Here is an 18,068-nt window from a genome sequence, read left to right as displayed (position 1 = left end):
GATTGCTTGTATGGATTGCTTCTTAATGCGGGTAAATTATCTCCCCAAACGTGTTTTTTTCAAAGACCGAATTTACTGAAACAATGTGTATGGATTGCTTTTAAATACGGGAAATTCATCCCTAAGCTTTTTGTGTGGTGAATCAAAATAAGCTGACCTATGGATTTGTTCCCTTTTGGAAGCTTTTCCCAATATGCAAAAAAATATTACAAACGTTTTACACTACGACACAAAATGAAAAATATTCAAAAGGAAGTCGAACGGAAAAATATTTTTAGGCCCTCATTTTTACTTGTCTATTGGACTTTAACTTTAAGATTGCAAAAGCTAAGGTCTGGTTGACAAATTGTCTATCTATCAATAATTTCATATTTTAAATTTAACAGAACCACCATGAATTCGTCATGCTTGCTGTGAATCTAGGTTATCGCGACTTTGAGTTTCTTCACTAAAAATAAGATAAATAAAAATGTAACAAATCTTATTCGTTAATACGAAAGGGTTTCTTGAGATTGATAACAACGAACATTCGAGCATTTCTCTAACATGAAAACAGTTAGTATGTTCGGACTAACCTTCACTTGTTGTAAGGATTCTTTGTTCTCTAATGCTTTCACCATCGTTTCTTTCGGCAATATCTTTTGTCTGTTCTCTATAAACCATAAAAAAAGCACAACATAGTAATTAAATTGTTATATCCAATTAATTATTTTCTGTCACGTTAATTTTTGGACTTTTTAACTGAAAGTAATAGTACGTGCAACCCACTACACAACATTACTTTCATATTTTTTTCAAATCAAACCTCAAATCAAATTTCAAATCTCAAATCAAATTTAATAAAAACTTACCATTGGCTGCCTAACCCAGTATTTTCCTTTTGGCATTACAGCATTTATCTAAACAAAATTACTTAAATGGTTATGTGAATGTTTTACAAAGATTTTCCTAAAAAAAATAAGTTTCCTCAAATAATTATTTTTTAACATAAAAAATAAATGAATGATAAACATTTATCTTTTTAATTTAAACTACCACATGAAAAAACCGTCACAAAAGTATTAGCTTATGTTGGAATATCTAAAAGTAATCAAGACCATATATTTAATTATTAAGGTTGGTGCTTTGTAAATCAAAAACGCAATAACAAAAACCAATAATAATAAATATTACACAAGTTATGTATGCAGAATCATGTACATTTAGTGTAAGGTTTATCTAAATATTTTAAAACTTAAAAAAAAAAACTTAATCCACGCACTTTTTTAAAGCCTTGTATCTATATACTAATAATAAATTATATATAATTATACGTTACAAGTGACAAGAAAATAGCTAGCTAAACAGCAAAACAATATATATATATATATATATATATAACAGGCAAAGTGGATATGTTCATTTTCCTTTGATCTTACCGAAATTTTCTTTGCAGTAACTGAAAAATGCATGTCTAATATGTTAAATTTTCTGACGTTACGGCGCGACGTCAATAAGACTACCTTAACGTCAATATTCTATATTAAATGAATGAAGCCATTACAGTGCACTTAAGGCTTTGAGGCCAAATAACTTGGAAACGAGGTGGTAACGTCAGTGATTTTTCGCCGCGTAAGTAATTAGGGACCCGGGACCAATTTAGGTAAGTTTCCCAAACCTGGGTCCCCGAATCCGTTTCGGAATGGAAATGTTGAGGACGTCATCACAAAACCTTCAAACCCCAATATCTCTGCAACCGTTTGTCAAAAGTCCATGTTCCTATACATTTTCTTGATCAGCATTTCAAGATCTATACGATGAATGCATCGGGTGTACGAATTTGTGAAGATATATTTTTGGAACTTTTGGTAGGGACTTTGCTGACGTCAGCAAAATTTTTAAGCCCTTTATCTCCCTAAGCGTTTGTCAAAAACATACGATACCATACATTATTTTGGTCAACGTTTCAACCTCCACACCTTACAGACAACGAATGACTAACTTTAACCAATTTTCTTTTTGTACATGCACTGCTGACGTCAGCAAAAAATCTAAAGCAACCTATTTTTCCATTGTTCTTCTGCCTTAGTGAATTTTCCCATGGGCTTTATCGACTCGACTTATTTATCGACTTTATCGATGTAGCTATGAATAGGTATCCGATTTGCCTTTTTGCAAAAGTAAAGATTTACTTCAAATGGTCTGCTAGAACGTTATCTTCTTCGCGCGCGATATTTCTTAAAAGTATCTTTCTAGTGATGTATGCAAGGGTATATTCCACCTCTGCTTGTCTACTGTATCGTACATATATTTTATTTGTCTTGTTCTGCTAGGGCATCTAATATTTCAATGGAGCTTAAAATTTCTCGCAAAATTTCCTTTTCATTGACTTATGAATGGGTCCAGCATTTCTGCTTTATTACTGCCCAGAAGATGGTTTTCCTTTGAATTTATTTGCTCTTTTAAAGGATCTAAGATTCTATATTGTGTAGTGTAAAACCTTGCCTTTGATTGGTCTGGTTTCGGACCTTTGATGTGTCATTACGCAAGAAGGTATTTGTCCAGAACATCGTATCTCTTGGTGTATGGATGAGTATAGAACAATACCACTTGTTTAATGTATAGTAACATTTTATTTGAATAGATCTATTAGGTCATTTTTTAAATAGTCTTATCCAAGCTATCACTGTCGTCTCTATTGCATGTGCATAGGTATAGAACAAAACCGCCTTTTTAGTGCATACTATACATCTTTCCTCAAATCTAACAGCTTAAGACTTTTACTGTGTCATTTGCGAGGGGGTATTTGTCCAGAATATTGTTTCTATTGGTGCATAGATGTGCACCCAACCTCACTGAATGTTTAATTTAAGGCGTAAAGTCTTCTCTTGATTGGCGTGCTTCATCTTTTCGCGGAAGGGTATTCGTCCAAAGTATAGTGTCTATTTGTGAATGGATTGTTATCCAACATCAGTGTTGGTTTGGTTTATAGTGAATAGTTTTTCCTTCGATTGGTCTGCTTTGGGACTTTTGATGTGTCATTTTCTTGGAGGGTATTTAGCCCAAATATGACTTCTATTGGTGGATGGATGTGTATCCAACCTCAATATTTGTTCAATTACAGTGTAAAGTCCACACATTGATTAGTCTGCTTTAGAACTTTCATTTTTTTATATCACGGTAAGATACTTGTCCAAAATATAGTGTCACTTTGTGTATTGACGTGTATCCAACATCAGTGTTTGTTTAGTTTAAAGTATAAAGTCTTCTCTTGATTGGCGTGCTTGAGGACTTTTAATGTAGGACTTTTGATGTATCATTTCGCAGAAGAGTATTTTGCCATAATATTATTTCTATTGGTAAATGGATGTATACTCAACCTCAACTGTTGTTTTTTTCAATTGTGATCACTTTGCATTAATTGATCTACTTTAGAAATTTTGATACGTCATTTCCAGGGAGAATACTTGTTTCTACTGCGGAATAATGTGGCATATTACGTTGGTTATAGCCTATCTACAAAAAAAAAAGCATTTGTTATGTAGCGATAGAGAGTATTATAAGGGCAATATGCAATATTATGCGATATTACGTTGCTTATGGATTATTGACAGAAAAATATAAATTTGTTATGGAACGATTGAGAGTATTATGAAGGTATTATGCTGTATTATGTGATATTACGTTGGTATGGCCATCAACAGAAAAATTATGTACTTTTTATGAATTATGAAGGTATTATGCGGTATTATGCAGTATTATGCAGTATTATGCGATATTACGTTGGTTATGGCCATCGACAGAAAAAATATGTATTTTTTATGGAACGATAGAGAGTATTATGAAGGCATTATGCAGTATTATGCGATATTACGTTGGTATGGCCATAGACAGAAAATTTTTGTATTTTTTATGAATTATGAAGGTATTATGCAGTATTATGCAGTATTATGCGATATTACGTTGGTTATGGATTATTAGCAGAAAAAATATGTATTTGTTATGTAGCGACAGAGAGTATTATGAAGGTATTATGCAGTATTATGCGATATTACGTTGGTATGGCCATCGACAGAAAATTTATGTACTTTTTTTGAATTATGAAGGTATTATGCAGTATTATGCGATATTACGTTGGTATGGCCATCGACAGAAAATTTATGTATTTTTTATGAATTATGAAGGTATTATGCAGTATTATGCGATATTACGTTGGTATGGCCATCGACAGAAAATTTATGTACTTTTTTTGAATTATGAAGGTATTATGCAGTATTATGCGATATTACGTTGGTTATGGATTATTGACAGAAAAAATATGTATTTTTTATGGAACGATAGAGAGTATTATGAAAGCATTATGCAGTATTATGCGATATTACGTTGGTATGGCCATCGACAGAAAAAATATGTATTTTTTATGTAACAACAGAGAGTATTATGAAGGTATTATGCAGTATTATGCGATATTACGTTGTTATGGCCATCGACTGAAATTTTATGCATTTTTTATGAATTATGAAGGTATTATGCAGTATTATGCGATATTACGTTGGTATGGCCATTTGACAGAAAAAATATGTATTTGTTATGTAGCGACAGAGAGTATTATGAAGGTATTATGCAGTATTATGCGATATTACGTTGGTATGACCATCGACAGAAAAAATATGTATTTGTGATATGGAGAGGATGTCGGATAATGCGGTTTCATTTGTCGGGTCCATTTGGTTGGAGAAGTATGACTGAACGTCTGTCGGCTTTTTATGTCGATAAAGTATGAAGGTTGTTAGTTATGTTGTACGTCGTGTGTCGGGACCACTTAGCCCGGTGCTAAATGAAGTCGTTGTCGGATATTAGAGGACAAAAAAAGCATAAAAACCTGACCCCGTGCAATAAAAAACGCAACTTTTACATCTTTTAATTGAAATTCTAACATGTATGCGTTCGAAGTTATTGTAAAATGCTACTTACAATTTATGCGACGGAAATATTTGAGTATGCAGATACGGTACAGACTCACCCTTGCCCCAGGTGATTTGAGAAAAGACGGGAACCGATACAAACTGGATATAACTTACAGCAATCCTACGGTATAATTGGAAAGGCGGAAGTAAACCCATACCGAAAAGGTAGGTTTACTAGAGAGGTGGGAATATTGGAGATGCAAGAATAATAGAGCAAATACGATATATTTTTTTATGTCGATATTCCAAAGTAGATTATAAATGTAAGAAAAAAAAATTGAGTCTATGCAACTTTGTCCCGAAGACTTTTCAGGATTTTTACACTGTAATTTTAATCAATTTAAAAAACCTAAAGCCCTGGGGTATGATGTTATAGTCTATATAGAGAAAAAAAAAGAGTTTGGCCTGCTGTTTTAAAAAAATTTCCCTTATATTCCTCTCTGTATTGGACAAGAAGATTCTGAGATTGTCAGAAATAGAAAAAGAATGCTGGGGACGAAGGTTGGGCAGATGTGTTGTTTTTGTTAAAAGACGGTCACAGTAACATTTCCCGTTTGCTAAACTGTTTGTTATTTTTATTCTTGTATATTTTATGTCTATCTTTTTAGCTAAAAATAAACCGGCAAAGTTTTACAATAAAAGCAGGCGTTGTCGCTCAAACCGAGACGAAGGTACATTTTTTTAATCAAACTTTTATCGATAAAGCCCACACGCTTACTATAGTACACAACACGAAAGTGTTAAGTTGTAAAATAGATCTCTTTAACAAATTCGACACATGGTTTCGACAAGCACAGAACACAAATCTAAAAGAATTAAATCTGCAAAAGCGGTCAAAGCGGTCAAAGCTAATTATTCAACTTCCAAAATTTCCCATTTCCTCCACTACAATATTGTCTCGAGTTGTCCAAAGATTTTGTTTTGGTTGAAGTATATTTATATTGCATAGAATCAACATTGGCTATCATTAATCTTTTACCTAATTTCAACCTTTTTTAGGAAATGTCACTATATTCTGTCCAATTGAGAAAATAGACTGAGAAAACGATGTTGTCTACTGATAAGAATGTGATTTTGAAAATTCATGTGATGACATTTTAATGGGATATTATTACCAGAATTGCATTTCTTGTCTGTTTTTTTTCAAAAGTTAATAAAACTCCGCGTCTGATAATCCGCAAAAATAAATTTCAGGAAATGTTGAAAGCCTTAAACCACGTAAATTTATTCGCGAATTTCAACCGCAATTATTTTGGGCATGCCGCACTAAAAATTAGAGAAGATAATTTACCTTCGTATATATTCCTTATTATCGCATTAAGATTATGAGGGGAGCTTTTTTTTTGTTTGTTTTTTTTTTGTTTTTTTATTATTTATGCAATTTTCTTTCTTCAATCTTGACCAAACGTTGATTCTTGCGGCACTAGATAAGAGGAAAACCGAAAACTCCGAAACTTACCCGCACTAATAATTAGAGGGAAAAAATGTTCAAATTTCAGAATTTTAGAAGAATTACGGTAGAACAACCTTTACCGTTAATGACTGATATTAAGCGACATGTGCTCGATTAACCACCCAGTCCAAATAAGCGCCCATCTTTAAACTGAATATTTGTAGTAAGCACTCAATCCCAGGTCCTAAAAAGTGGCTTGTGGCCTTGTGGTTATGGAGCTGGCTTCGTAATCACAAGGTCCGTGGTTCGGTCCAAAGCGCGGGCATGTTTAGCAAGTGTCTTTACCACAGCTACGAGTCAACCCATGCCATGTGAGTGAAATTGGGTAGGTAATGCCTGGTGTATACTTAATGTATACATTCCGAACACAAGACCTACATTGATAACAGTGTTTCCAACACTGAAGTGGCAATATCCTGTGTAAATATTCGGAATAATAATAATAAGTATCTTTTCATGTCGGACAGCATAACCCATAACCCAGCACCGGTTAGGAACAAAAGCCCTGGTGTAAGATTATAATAGTCATCTTCTACTGTTATATATATTTCTTAAAATTATTTTTAATCTAACAGAATGCAATTATTGCCTATTTTCCGATGGTGAAAGATCATTTTAAACCTTAAACTGGTTCTTAAAAATGCATGAACCACACAAGCAATGTTGCAGTGGCAACACTACGTACGCAAAGAGACGCGACATAGTTATTTATATACAAAACTATCTTTACGTGCGTAGTGTTGCCGCCGCAGCATATTCAAATGTAACAACAGCAACTACTTTATGACTGCAACCATATTGCTAACGCAACATGAATTAGCTTATTCGGATGGCGTGTTTGATGGTTGGATGTTAGAAGCTCAATCGTGTATAATCTTTTTTAAACAAAAAAGGGTCCATCCGGCAGGAATTTTTTTTTGGGGGCGAGTGTTATCAGTATAAATGATGAAATCAATAGTACTACTTTGTGTATCATGCCATATGATGAAATTGGAAAGTGCGCTACTTTGTATATTATTAAAGGGGCTACGGAACGGCTATTGGTTTTCGACTTTAGTGACTTACACGAAAGTCGAGCTGATGGCGGTGAAAAACAAAATGGCTATTTTTCGGGCATGTATGTAATTTACAGACTCGAACATATAGATATATCTAGAATTTTTATCTTCTCCAGCCTTGGTCATGTTTTCATCCAGAATGAGTCTCGCTAAAATTTTTCTTTGTAATATACTCTTCGAAAAAAAATATCGAACCAGCGAGCAAAGTGCGCTGGTCTGTTTATTGCGCAAAACGCGTTTGCCTGATTTTTAATATGTGTGCGGGATATACGGAATGTGAGCATTTTAACCGGTTTGTAGTTCCTTTAATAATACTTTAGTCTAAATTTTGTGAATAATATTATACATCTATGACCAATGTGAGTACAGGGGCGGATCCAGACTTTTTCAAGACTTAGTCAAGACTGAGTCTTGAATTTAGCAGCTGGGGGCTAAATTTTAAGCTTTGCGGGTACAAAAATCGCCGAAAAATTGTCTTCCGATTTATCTAGTTATTAATAAAATTGACCAAAAGAAACGCTAAGCTATAACAAAATCTGCTAAGAACATCTTTTATAAGAATCAAATCTCCGTCTTACACGTCTTATTTTAGATAGATAAAAGCACTAAAATTAACAGGGATTAACTAAATAAAGTGAGACAATTGTGAATATATTTCATTATTTATAAACTCCTGCTGTTTCTGCCAATATCAGGCTTCATCAGCATGACTAGGTGAATCAAATGATCACACCAGCCATGGACAGCAAAATAAAACACAATAATAACAAAAACAATAAGAATATGGAAAGATCAGGATAATGAAGATGAAATATACGTACATGTGATATGATAGAAACACACCTCAACCCATGTATTTATTCAGATATATTTGTTTATTCATAGGGCTAAACTCAAGTTTCGTTTGAACTTTAAAAGAAGAATTAAGAAGGGCTTTTTACTGCTTTTTGCATGCTGAAATAGGAAAATGCAACTTTCAGTTAAGAAAGTTGCAACCTGGAAAAAGGGGAACGTAATGATTTGGCTTGAAGTCTACACCAGACTTAACAATATCTTCATAACAAAATAAAATTTTTAACTGATCTTCATCAGGTAAAATAGATGGGTGTGGCAATATACACTGTGTAAAGAAAGTTGTAACAAACTGTAACAAACCGAATTGTGGGTAAAATGTGTTAATTTTTCTCTTTATTACTGTTGACAAGGCAAGAAACCATGTCTTGGGGGTACAGTTGTTGATTGCTTCTGCTTTAACTGCCTCCTCAGGAGAAAGAGTCATATCACAAACAATATGGGAAAGGGAAAATCTGAATAAACTTTTCTCAGATATAAAAATATTTGCCTTTTGGTTTTTAAAAGCAAATTGAAAACAAGGATGATTGGAATAAAAGGAAGGATGCAAGAAAAGTTCTATGGATGTCAAGATTCTCAAAACATCAACAAGAGAATTATCACCTATGCCTATACCAACGATGCTGAGCTGTATAGACAGTCTCCTGATGGATTGGATCTAAAAATAATATATTTTACCATGACCTTTTACTCAACAAACTTTGTTTCTTAATAGTGATTCGAAGAGTTGTTTATTTTCATCACCAACCTTACTTATCCAGATGTCAAGTTCTTGCTTCTAATAACAACACAAATATTAATTGAGAAAGAATTCCTCCGCAATACTGAAAATTCAGTTCAAAGCTCATATTACAAAAACAATACACCTTTATGATAATTCAATTGTACATGCGTTCCTATGGCTCTCCATCGTTTTACAATATCGGAAAAAAGTTTTCTCCAGTTTTTTAACTTCCGTCGTATCAATTTCTTTCAAATTTTCAGGAAACGTTAATAATAATAAGATACAACTTATGTGTACTTTTCATTAAAAACAAAACGTGGCAAGAAAAGTTATCACGAAAAAACGTGTTTTCTCCTTAATAAACTCTTATAAAAGTGTAATGTTTACCTCCTCTGATTGCAAAATAAGCTGCGATGAAGTGTTATTTTTTCCGAATTATCGTAAAGGTGTATTAGCCCTAGCTATTAGCTAATTAAATCTTTTTGTATTTGGTTTTAATAGTCTTTTGTATAAAGCTCTCCCCAACTAGCTTTTTGTAGCAGATATACTGAAAACCTTTAAATAAATGCAAGGTGTGTTGGAGAGTAAAAAACATACTTCTCACCTTAAAGCAATAATTCCTTTATCTTCACACCTCGCCTCTCAGATGGATGGTATATATCTGGACCTGAATTCCGATGAAAACTTTTACCAACCAAGGGATAAATATCCCCAGACAACAAAAATGCTCGAGAATAAACACGTTCTAAAAGTTCTTTTTGCATTTTACGAACAGATTCAAAATTATCACACTTTAAATCAGTAAGCACCCGCGCCAACATATCTGCTTCAGCCATAATCAATAATAGTACGGAAAGAATCCAAGCCAAAAGGCGTGAGTCTTTGACTAATCCTGACAGATGGGAGTTAAAACTATAGCCTAACAGGTTATCAGTAACCACGCAGTACGGAACCTAAATTTCCTTCGCCGGCTGCGGGCCACATATTGTTGGACTACGCATAGAGTGTGAAAATTACGTCACGATTTTTGCAAAGCAATTGAGCTTTGCGAGCGAAGCGAGCGAAGCGAAATTGTGGAGCACGTTTGCTACACGCGAGGTATACCAAGAGAATTATTGAGATTCTCAAAATTTCGATAGAAAAAAAATCATATAAAATCAGCGTAAAGAAATAGGACTGATATTTTTGCACGTAAAGCTAGGGTATTTTTTTTTCTAATAAAACAAATAAGTTTGGACCGAGGGAAGTTTGGACCCCACCCCCGGATTTTGACCCCCCCCCGTCTTTTGGTCCGGATTATACGTCCGCCGAACTTGAACACACAAAGAGGAATATGCCGTGAACAAGAAACGGTAGTCGGCATTTTAGACACGTATATTTTACAGACCAAAAATATGCCTTATTTCTTTGTATTATAGCTAATTATGGTATAAATAATTAATTAATTACTTTGCAATTTTGCTTCTAATACTATTATAGTTGTATTTTAATGAAACATAATAGTATAAAAACGGTTTTCTTCTTTTGAAAAAAGTTATTGCTAGTCCTGTTTCTAATCGACTTTACTTGTGTATTTTAAGCTTTTTTGTTGCTGTGCTTTTTCTGGAGATTTTAGTTGGATTGAAAAGCTCCTGTGTAAGGTACCCTTTCCTAAAGAAAAATTGAAGTAATTTGTACAATTATAACGCGCCGAGAAAATGTAAGAATACAATATTATCAATTTTAATTGGTTTTATCCAAATCTAGGTAAGGCTTAATCACACGAAAGGTAGCTAGCTAGAGCTCAGTTTTGTATAAAAGAATTGAAAGTAATTTGTAGAATACATATGGAGAAGCTGTATTACTACCTAAATGATAGCCAGATATAGGAAAACCTGTAGCTAGGGCGCAGACAAAACAAATAGCTCTGGGCGCTAGAGTGAGCTGACCAACCGTTTTTTATCATTTTTTATTTATTATATAAGTAACCTGTTACAGTAATTAAAAAAATATCCACTTTTGCTATCAAACCAACAGCAATGTAATTGTCAATAGGAATTAGTTTTCCCTACACCCTCCCTGAGAACAAGGTTTAAAACGACATTAAAACATTAAAACTGTCATTAAACAGAACTTCAAGGATGCCCAAGCACCACGTCCTCTAAACGGCGTGGGCATCTTCGAAACTCCTTGTAATTTTAGAACAAGGGTGCTGATAAGCTGCATACGCCGTATAACGTGCAGGCGTTTTTGGGCAAGTTTAGCGTTTTGCAAAAAAATTGAAGTATTCACCCGAAAAAACCTGCATAGACCATAAAGTAAACTATGTGGTAGTAAAGTTCTTAAAAGAACTGTTTTTGATGGTTTTTGATAAAATTTACTTGATAAATAACTTTTAATTTTTATTAACTTCTTTCTCTTAAAGCATCTTTTTCCAACTATCGTCCACAAGGTATGTTACAAGGAATTGAATTTTGAAAATGCTCCAGGCAAGTTCGGGAAATTTAATTGGAAAAGTTGCCCGAACTCGCCCTTATATATGTGGCTGTTTGCAGCTTTTTGACACCCTCTTATTTTAGAATATTCTCAGGAATAATAGACCAAGAGAAATTACATCACAGTTTTTTGTCCACCACCCACGTGTGTTTGAGAACAACCCACATAACAAAGTTCATTATTTTTTAAATTATTTGTGTAAAAATTACTATTTCATTCACGATAAACCATTTGTCAGTCATTTTATTCGCCCAACAAAGAATCCTATCCAAGGTGCTTTTCTATTAGTGTTGAATTTAATAATTGGCATGGTTCAGCATAGTTTTTAAAAGGGTCTGATTGCAAAATATGATTGCCAAAGTTCAGCACTTGTAATATTTGTGTATTTGTGTACTCAGCTTCTAAAACACACACAAGAGACATTATAATTTCCTCTGGGTGATTACATTAATGTTGGTTGAAAAAAACCCGAATGATGAGAAGCATATGTTTTTAAATGGGTCTAGGACAATAAACTTATTTAATTTCCCTTGGCCTTGCATCAATCAAATTCTAAAAAAATAAACACTTCTAAAATGATTTTGTCAGATTTGGAAACTGTTGGTATGGTTGGAACTTTGCGTATAAAATTAGTAAAGTTGCCAAATTGTTTAGTTTTTTTCTTTTATACTTTTCCGAATTAGCCTTAATTATTTATAAGATGAAAAACAGTGCTTTCAATTCCATTGACTTGGCCATCCCTTAAAGGCACTGGAAGCTTCACTATATGAAAATGTTTTCTTTTTCTTTTAGATTGTGTACAATGGGAGTAAGTGATGTAATCTTCTAATGCGTGTGGTGAAAAGAAGGCGAATCCGTTATTGTTTTTCTGCCCAAATTTGAAGCTATTTAATAAATCTTGATAAAGTTAAAAAACTGTTTTGATTTGTTTGTTTTTGTTTTAATTGTTTCCCGTGAGTTTTCGAAATTCGTTCCAGCAGATTCTGTGGCTTCTACTGCCGGTATTTTTACGTGAAAAAAATACTGTTTTGTTGTGAGGTCATTTACGAAATTGTTAACGTTAGGACCAACTTCTGCGGGTTGTACAACTCGATGTATCACATATCTTTCGGAATACTGCTAAAAGTGTAATTTTGTATTGCGCTCTTTACTTTTACCATTCTGTGGGAAAAGGCGGTACAAAATTTTAACACGCGTTATTCGTTTTTGTTAGTTTCGCGTAATCTAATTTTCTCGCACATTTTGAAAAGAATATCCCACGCACATCAAATACTCGCGCAGTCTATTCTATTTTGAGCAACGAATTGTTCCGCTGAGCGTTCATTTCCTACCTCGTCCCCAGGGTTCTTCTATATGATATTCAATTTTGATGTATTTCGGAAGATGTTAGCGCCAAAGAAACAAGAAGCGCTAGGGACGAAGTATTGGATAGTTTAATTTTGCTTGCAACTTGCGCAATGCTTCGCAACCTTTTTTTTAATTTCTAGTGACGTCACAGGCCCCTTAGGTGAGATGGGGAGGGTTGCGGGCCATAGCTATTTGATTTTTGACTGACTGAGTGACTGATTAGTCAAAATGAATCAGTCAAAATCTGTAAGCTATAATTTGCAACCCTCTCAGTCTATATGGTAGCGACGTCACAACTTTGACGTCAACATTGCTATAGGCGAATTGGAGAGGGCTGTGAACCATGGCTTTTCGCCGTAAAAAAATTACAATTTTTAACGCCCTCCGTTTGCAACGCCTGGATCGTCGACATCTTCGCTTGGCTAACATTTTTCGTCAAATTTACACTTAGTCACGCGACTTATCTGACTTACCCTGGATCCGCACCTGGAGTATGATTAAGCGTTGGAATAACATGCAAATTAGAAATAACCATGCGAAGAGGTTGTCTTTTAACAGTTTTGATGTAACATTGCAAAGACCAAACTTTATTAAAAAATGATTAAATGTCTGCAAAAAGGTAGGTGAGCTGATGAACCATATTTTGAAGAGCGTCTTGTTTTATAGTTCATTAACAGAACATGTCAAATTTGGTTTTCAGAAAGCGAATTCACAGACATTCCTTCAGATTTTGGCGAATTTGGTAGTTTTGACAAAAAAAACCCTGTCAAATTAAAAGACTTTTTTTTTACATTCGCCAAATTAATAACAAAATCTAGGTCCATACGACAGTTTTAAAAAGAATAAAATAAAACAGAATCTTAATAAATGCATTGCGACGAGAGCTTGTATCATTCTTTTCACATCTTCCTAACAATAAATTAGAACAGAAAAAACAACAGTATTGGAGTAACTTGTTATATTGGTTATTGGTATTGGTATTGGTATATTGGTTGGTAGAGTGGTACATCGCATGACATATTTTATAAAACATATTTCATATTCATCACATATCTTTGCACTTGACATCGACCGACTTGTGACCAGCAACTGGATTAAAAACTTTCTCGGTATCCACGGCCAAATGTGGATTGCATCTTTTGTGCGTATTTTCCAAGAAAGAAAACCGTGAAGCTGGTCACTTTACAGTTGTCGATGTCCGTCTGTTCTTCTTCACGCCGACATTTTCTTGATTATTTGCGTCGGTGCGGTACATAAAACGAAAATTGCATCAATTAATATTAATGACAGTTAAAGTTTGCGATGCTTTCCACGCGACCAAAGACCGAGGCTTGCCCGAGGATACAACACGTGCATTTATACTATTCTCATGCGCATGCGCATAACCGGGTTACATTGTAGTGCAGAATCCGAAAAGAAACTTCGTTCCCGACTTAACGCAGAACGTCGGAAACAGCGCGATCTGAACAATCACAAAAAAGTTTTTTCCCCCAAAATATACTAATATTTTGATTTACAACGAAGTCATCATTAGAGTGAATTTACAAAAGCCTTTGAAGGTATTTAAAAAAGGGACAATTCCTTAGAGGCCATGAGTCGACAGAGTTTAAGTTAGGACGTAATTGTTTAATGTTCAAAGCTTCTTTGATTAAAATAGTCCTATTATCGCTTTTGTGGAGAACACGAACGTTGTGCTTCGCCATATTATTATGCGAAGAGCGCGAATTATGTGACATGTCAGTTGGTTTCACGTCTAAACAGATAAACATCGGAATTACGAATCCGGATGATGTGATGAACACCCCGTACAGTTGTCAATATGTTTACGTACAGCACTGTTGTTATCATACTAAGCATGTTCAAGTTATACGTTCGTGTAAGGTTCGTTCCGTTTTGCCAATATATTTATCATAGCACACAAGACACGTAAACTCAGAAACAACGGAGGATTGACCCAATAAAGAGATACGATCTTTTGTGTTTGTGTTTGCTCAACTCTTTTGTGTTTGCTCAACTTTTGTTGTATTATAAAGTAGTTTGAAACAAGTGTATCTTTTTTACAGTTGCGATTGATCTCGCTATACATGACTTGGCCAACTCGATGCTTCTGTCTCCTAAATAAGGAAATCTGAACCAAATACTGACAGATGAATAAGCCTATTGACATATCTGTTCCGGTTCCACAAAATAAACAGGAGTATCGTCGCAGTAAACATGAAAACGAGGCTCCAGCCCCCCACTTTTTTGCCAAGTAATAATTTTATTTTTCTGCCAATAAGTGTCTCTATCACGGCATAAAAATTGATGTGATCCAACCAGAGAATCTGCAGACTATCTCACTAAATATAGTCGTTTTACGTGTTTTAGGACTCTAAAAATGCTTTGGGTTTGCTCTTTGATTGTCACTAAATTCTCAGTAGAACATGTTCCTACCATTTGTTATGCGACAGAATACAGCATAAACGCAAAGGATAAGGTCAGCTTTTGTGCCAGATGTTTTCTCCAAGTAAACAAACAAAATCTTTTTTAGTTCGGGAACATGCAACGATCCTAAGTCTTTCAAACCATTAACTCTTTTAGTATGAGGTAACAGTACTTAAAACTGATCCATATTGCACTCAAGTACAGCAAAAAAATAACAAAAATGTATAAATTTGTAAGTATTTGGTGCATTTTCCCGCTACAAATAATTTATAATAAACCTCATTTTCATGTTGCGCTTTCATTTTGGACCCGCCACGGTTAATTGTGAACATGTGATATGGAAAAGAGCTTATTATCACCCATTGAATTCTTAAGCGATGAAAAATTATTATTCAATAAACGATTTATTATTGAATTACAAATACGTTTAGGAAAACCATTCCATGATGCGAAACGTTTAATCGTTGCGATTTCCGAAGATAATTTAATCGGAGACAAATTTTTAAAGCGCGATTAACTAAACTTCGTAACCAGGCCGTACGGTATTGCCAGGGTACATCTCTAGTAAAATGTGTATAAAGATCCGTATTGGTGTCTTTTCTGAAAATCGTAATACCATCTGGACATACCTCTAAATCAAGGAAATGAAGAACAACATCTTGGAGATAGTCAACAGTAAACCGTAAACTGAGATCGAACTTGTTTAACAAATCATGGATAAGAGGAACGTCCACAGGTTTTACTACAAGTAGGGTAACATCAACGTATCAACAAATTTCAAATTAATTACCCTCCCAAAGTAAATATTTTTCCGTCACTTCATCAATTTTAAACAATCTGAACAGGTGAGAAAAGTAATGATTTTACGATAAAGTTTTAATTTTAGTGTTTGCCGACGAGAGGATCTTTTTACCTAAGTTTATGGCTGTTACTGTAAATAAATAATGTTATTGATAAATTTAAAAAGAAAAAACAATTTCCGTGTTGTTTTTCAAACAAAATTTTTCGTCTTCCACCAAATGTGGTATTTTTTGTAATCGGTCAAATTAAATTTCGCAAAGTTTATTCCACGAAATCCTTTCCTGCGAAAAAGTGGTACGACATCCTTCCTGTTTTAAGTATTGATTTGGTTTACAAAGCGCCATCAACAGTAAATAAAACTTCAATGCTAGAATAAAGAAATTAAGTCCATAAAATGTTTACAACTATTCCGTAAAATATATATGCTATGTGAGGAGAAACTCATTAAAGTATAAAAAAGTGAAATTAAAAATTTTAAGATCATGTTTGCATAAAAATGATCAAGAAATAAATTTTACCCAACAAGCTTGTTTCATTCAGATCAAATTCCACAATCAGAATTATATCATCATTTAATGTTTATATGGTAACTCAAAAATCGTCTCTTAGGCCAACCTCGTTCCCAGGGTCTTGTGGCCCCTGAGCCGTTATTACGGAGTGGCCAACAATGAACTTTTCGCCGTTATCAACTTATCAACAAGGCAAAATGCCCTGGGAACGAGGTTGCTCTTAGGCCATAACACTGTAAGCAAGGTTTTTATTAGTAAGTTTTGGAATAAATCATCAAAATCACAAGGGTTGTGTGCAAACAATAATTGTCTTACAGGGTTTTACACAAAGAGATCAATACATTATACTATACCAATACATTACATACCTTAGACTACCTCAAACGATACCAATACATTTAATTTTAAACAGAAATAATATTAAAATAAACAAAACAAAAACAAAAACAAAAAGCCAAACAAAATAAAAGTTACAGTAGCGTGACGTGGTCAGCCTGACCAGAAAACAAAAATCATCACAACTTCTGCTCTGTTTTGAGTCTGGCAGATTAGGTGCAAGCAATATGACACAACTTGTTAGCGCAGATCCGTAGTACTATACTAAAGCTCATATGCACGAATAGCGTAATCAAAACTTTAAAAATCGAAAACAAAATATCAAACAACTAAATTATTTAAGATTATAATCCTTCCGTTCAAATATATGCTTGTAAAAAATACGTCTTGATGTCAAAAATTTCTTCGTAAATCTATTTATATTTTTATATTCGAATAACTCCCTCATTGTTTTTAATTTTCTTATACTCTTTCGTCGTTACCTATACGCTTAGCTCAACACCAAGCTCTTTTCAAACAAATAGGTATTTGAATGTTATAAAGAAAAGGGTAGGTTTGCATTTACTACCAATATCGTCAAAAAACCCAATTAAATTTATACTAAAAGTTAGAGTAAAACAAAGTTAAAACTTTATCACGCTAAGGCATCAATCCTTCTACAATCTCCAGAATTCTTTTCGCCAGACGCACAGCATGGTCGGCCATGGTGTCTGTGTAAACATCATGTGGTATTCTCGGCATATTCCAGCAATTGGGGTATCGAATATGAGCTGAAGACGTAATCATCCTCTCCAGTTCGGATCCTAAGCTTTCGAGATTTGCATTTAAGCCATTTGATGCTACCACCAAACTATGATGATCGCTTCTTGAGGAGTTCTTCAAATACTGGGCTGCTTTTAACGCTTTCTCTGCAGCCTGGGACAATAATACGCAAATTTAGAATGCTTATGTCAATTTCCATTTTTTTTTATTATTTACCACGCTGAGTGTTGCTTTACCCCTATTATACCTGAGCTTTCTTGGCCCTCGTAAGCCTGGGGGGGGGAGCACAAAGTGCCCGCGGGTCATAAATCGTGAACTACTTATGCCTAAGTGATGAAACCTGGCACAGTTGTAGAAATGGCGGGAAATTCCAGGAAATTG

At 34.3% G+C, this 18,068-nt stretch overlaps 1 protein-coding gene and 2 long non-coding RNA genes across 4 annotated transcripts in view; 1 reads left to right on the top strand and 2 right to left on the bottom strand.

The window, feature by feature from the left end:
- LOC130641413 (uncharacterized) lies at positions 1-653 on the bottom strand. The gene is made up of 2 exons (XR_008982456.1): positions 576-653; positions 1-448 (listed from the first exon to the last, which is right to left on the bottom strand). It is a non-coding gene; the product is annotated as an uncharacterized LOC130641413 (long non-coding RNA).
- A 9,988-nt stretch (positions 654-10,641) lies between these two features.
- LOC130641412 (uncharacterized) lies at positions 10,642-12,531 on the top strand. Its single transcript, XR_008982455.1, has 2 exons — positions 10,642-10,732; positions 12,301-12,531. It is a non-coding gene; the product is annotated as an uncharacterized LOC130641412 (long non-coding RNA).
- A 3,917-nt stretch (positions 12,532-16,448) lies between these two features.
- Positions 16,449-18,068, bottom strand: part of LOC130641410 (sacsin-like) — a 29,282-nt gene continuing 27,662 nt past the window's right edge. For both annotated transcript variants that reach the window (XM_057448208.1, XM_057448207.1), the window contains one exon: positions 16,449-17,840. In XM_057448208.1, the coding sequence (XP_057304191.1) occupies positions 17,565-17,840 (276 nt within the window). In that variant the 3' untranslated portion in view covers positions 16,449-17,564. The remainder of the gene's footprint in view (positions 17,841-18,068) is intronic.

This window comes from Hydractinia symbiolongicarpus, chromosome 4 (assembly GCF_029227915.1).
Source record: "Hydractinia symbiolongicarpus strain clone_291-10 chromosome 4, HSymV2.1, whole genome shotgun sequence".
NCBI lineage: Eukaryota > Metazoa > Cnidaria > Hydrozoa > Anthoathecata > Hydractiniidae > Hydractinia > Hydractinia symbiolongicarpus.
This window is presented reverse-complemented; position numbering and strand designations above follow the sequence as displayed.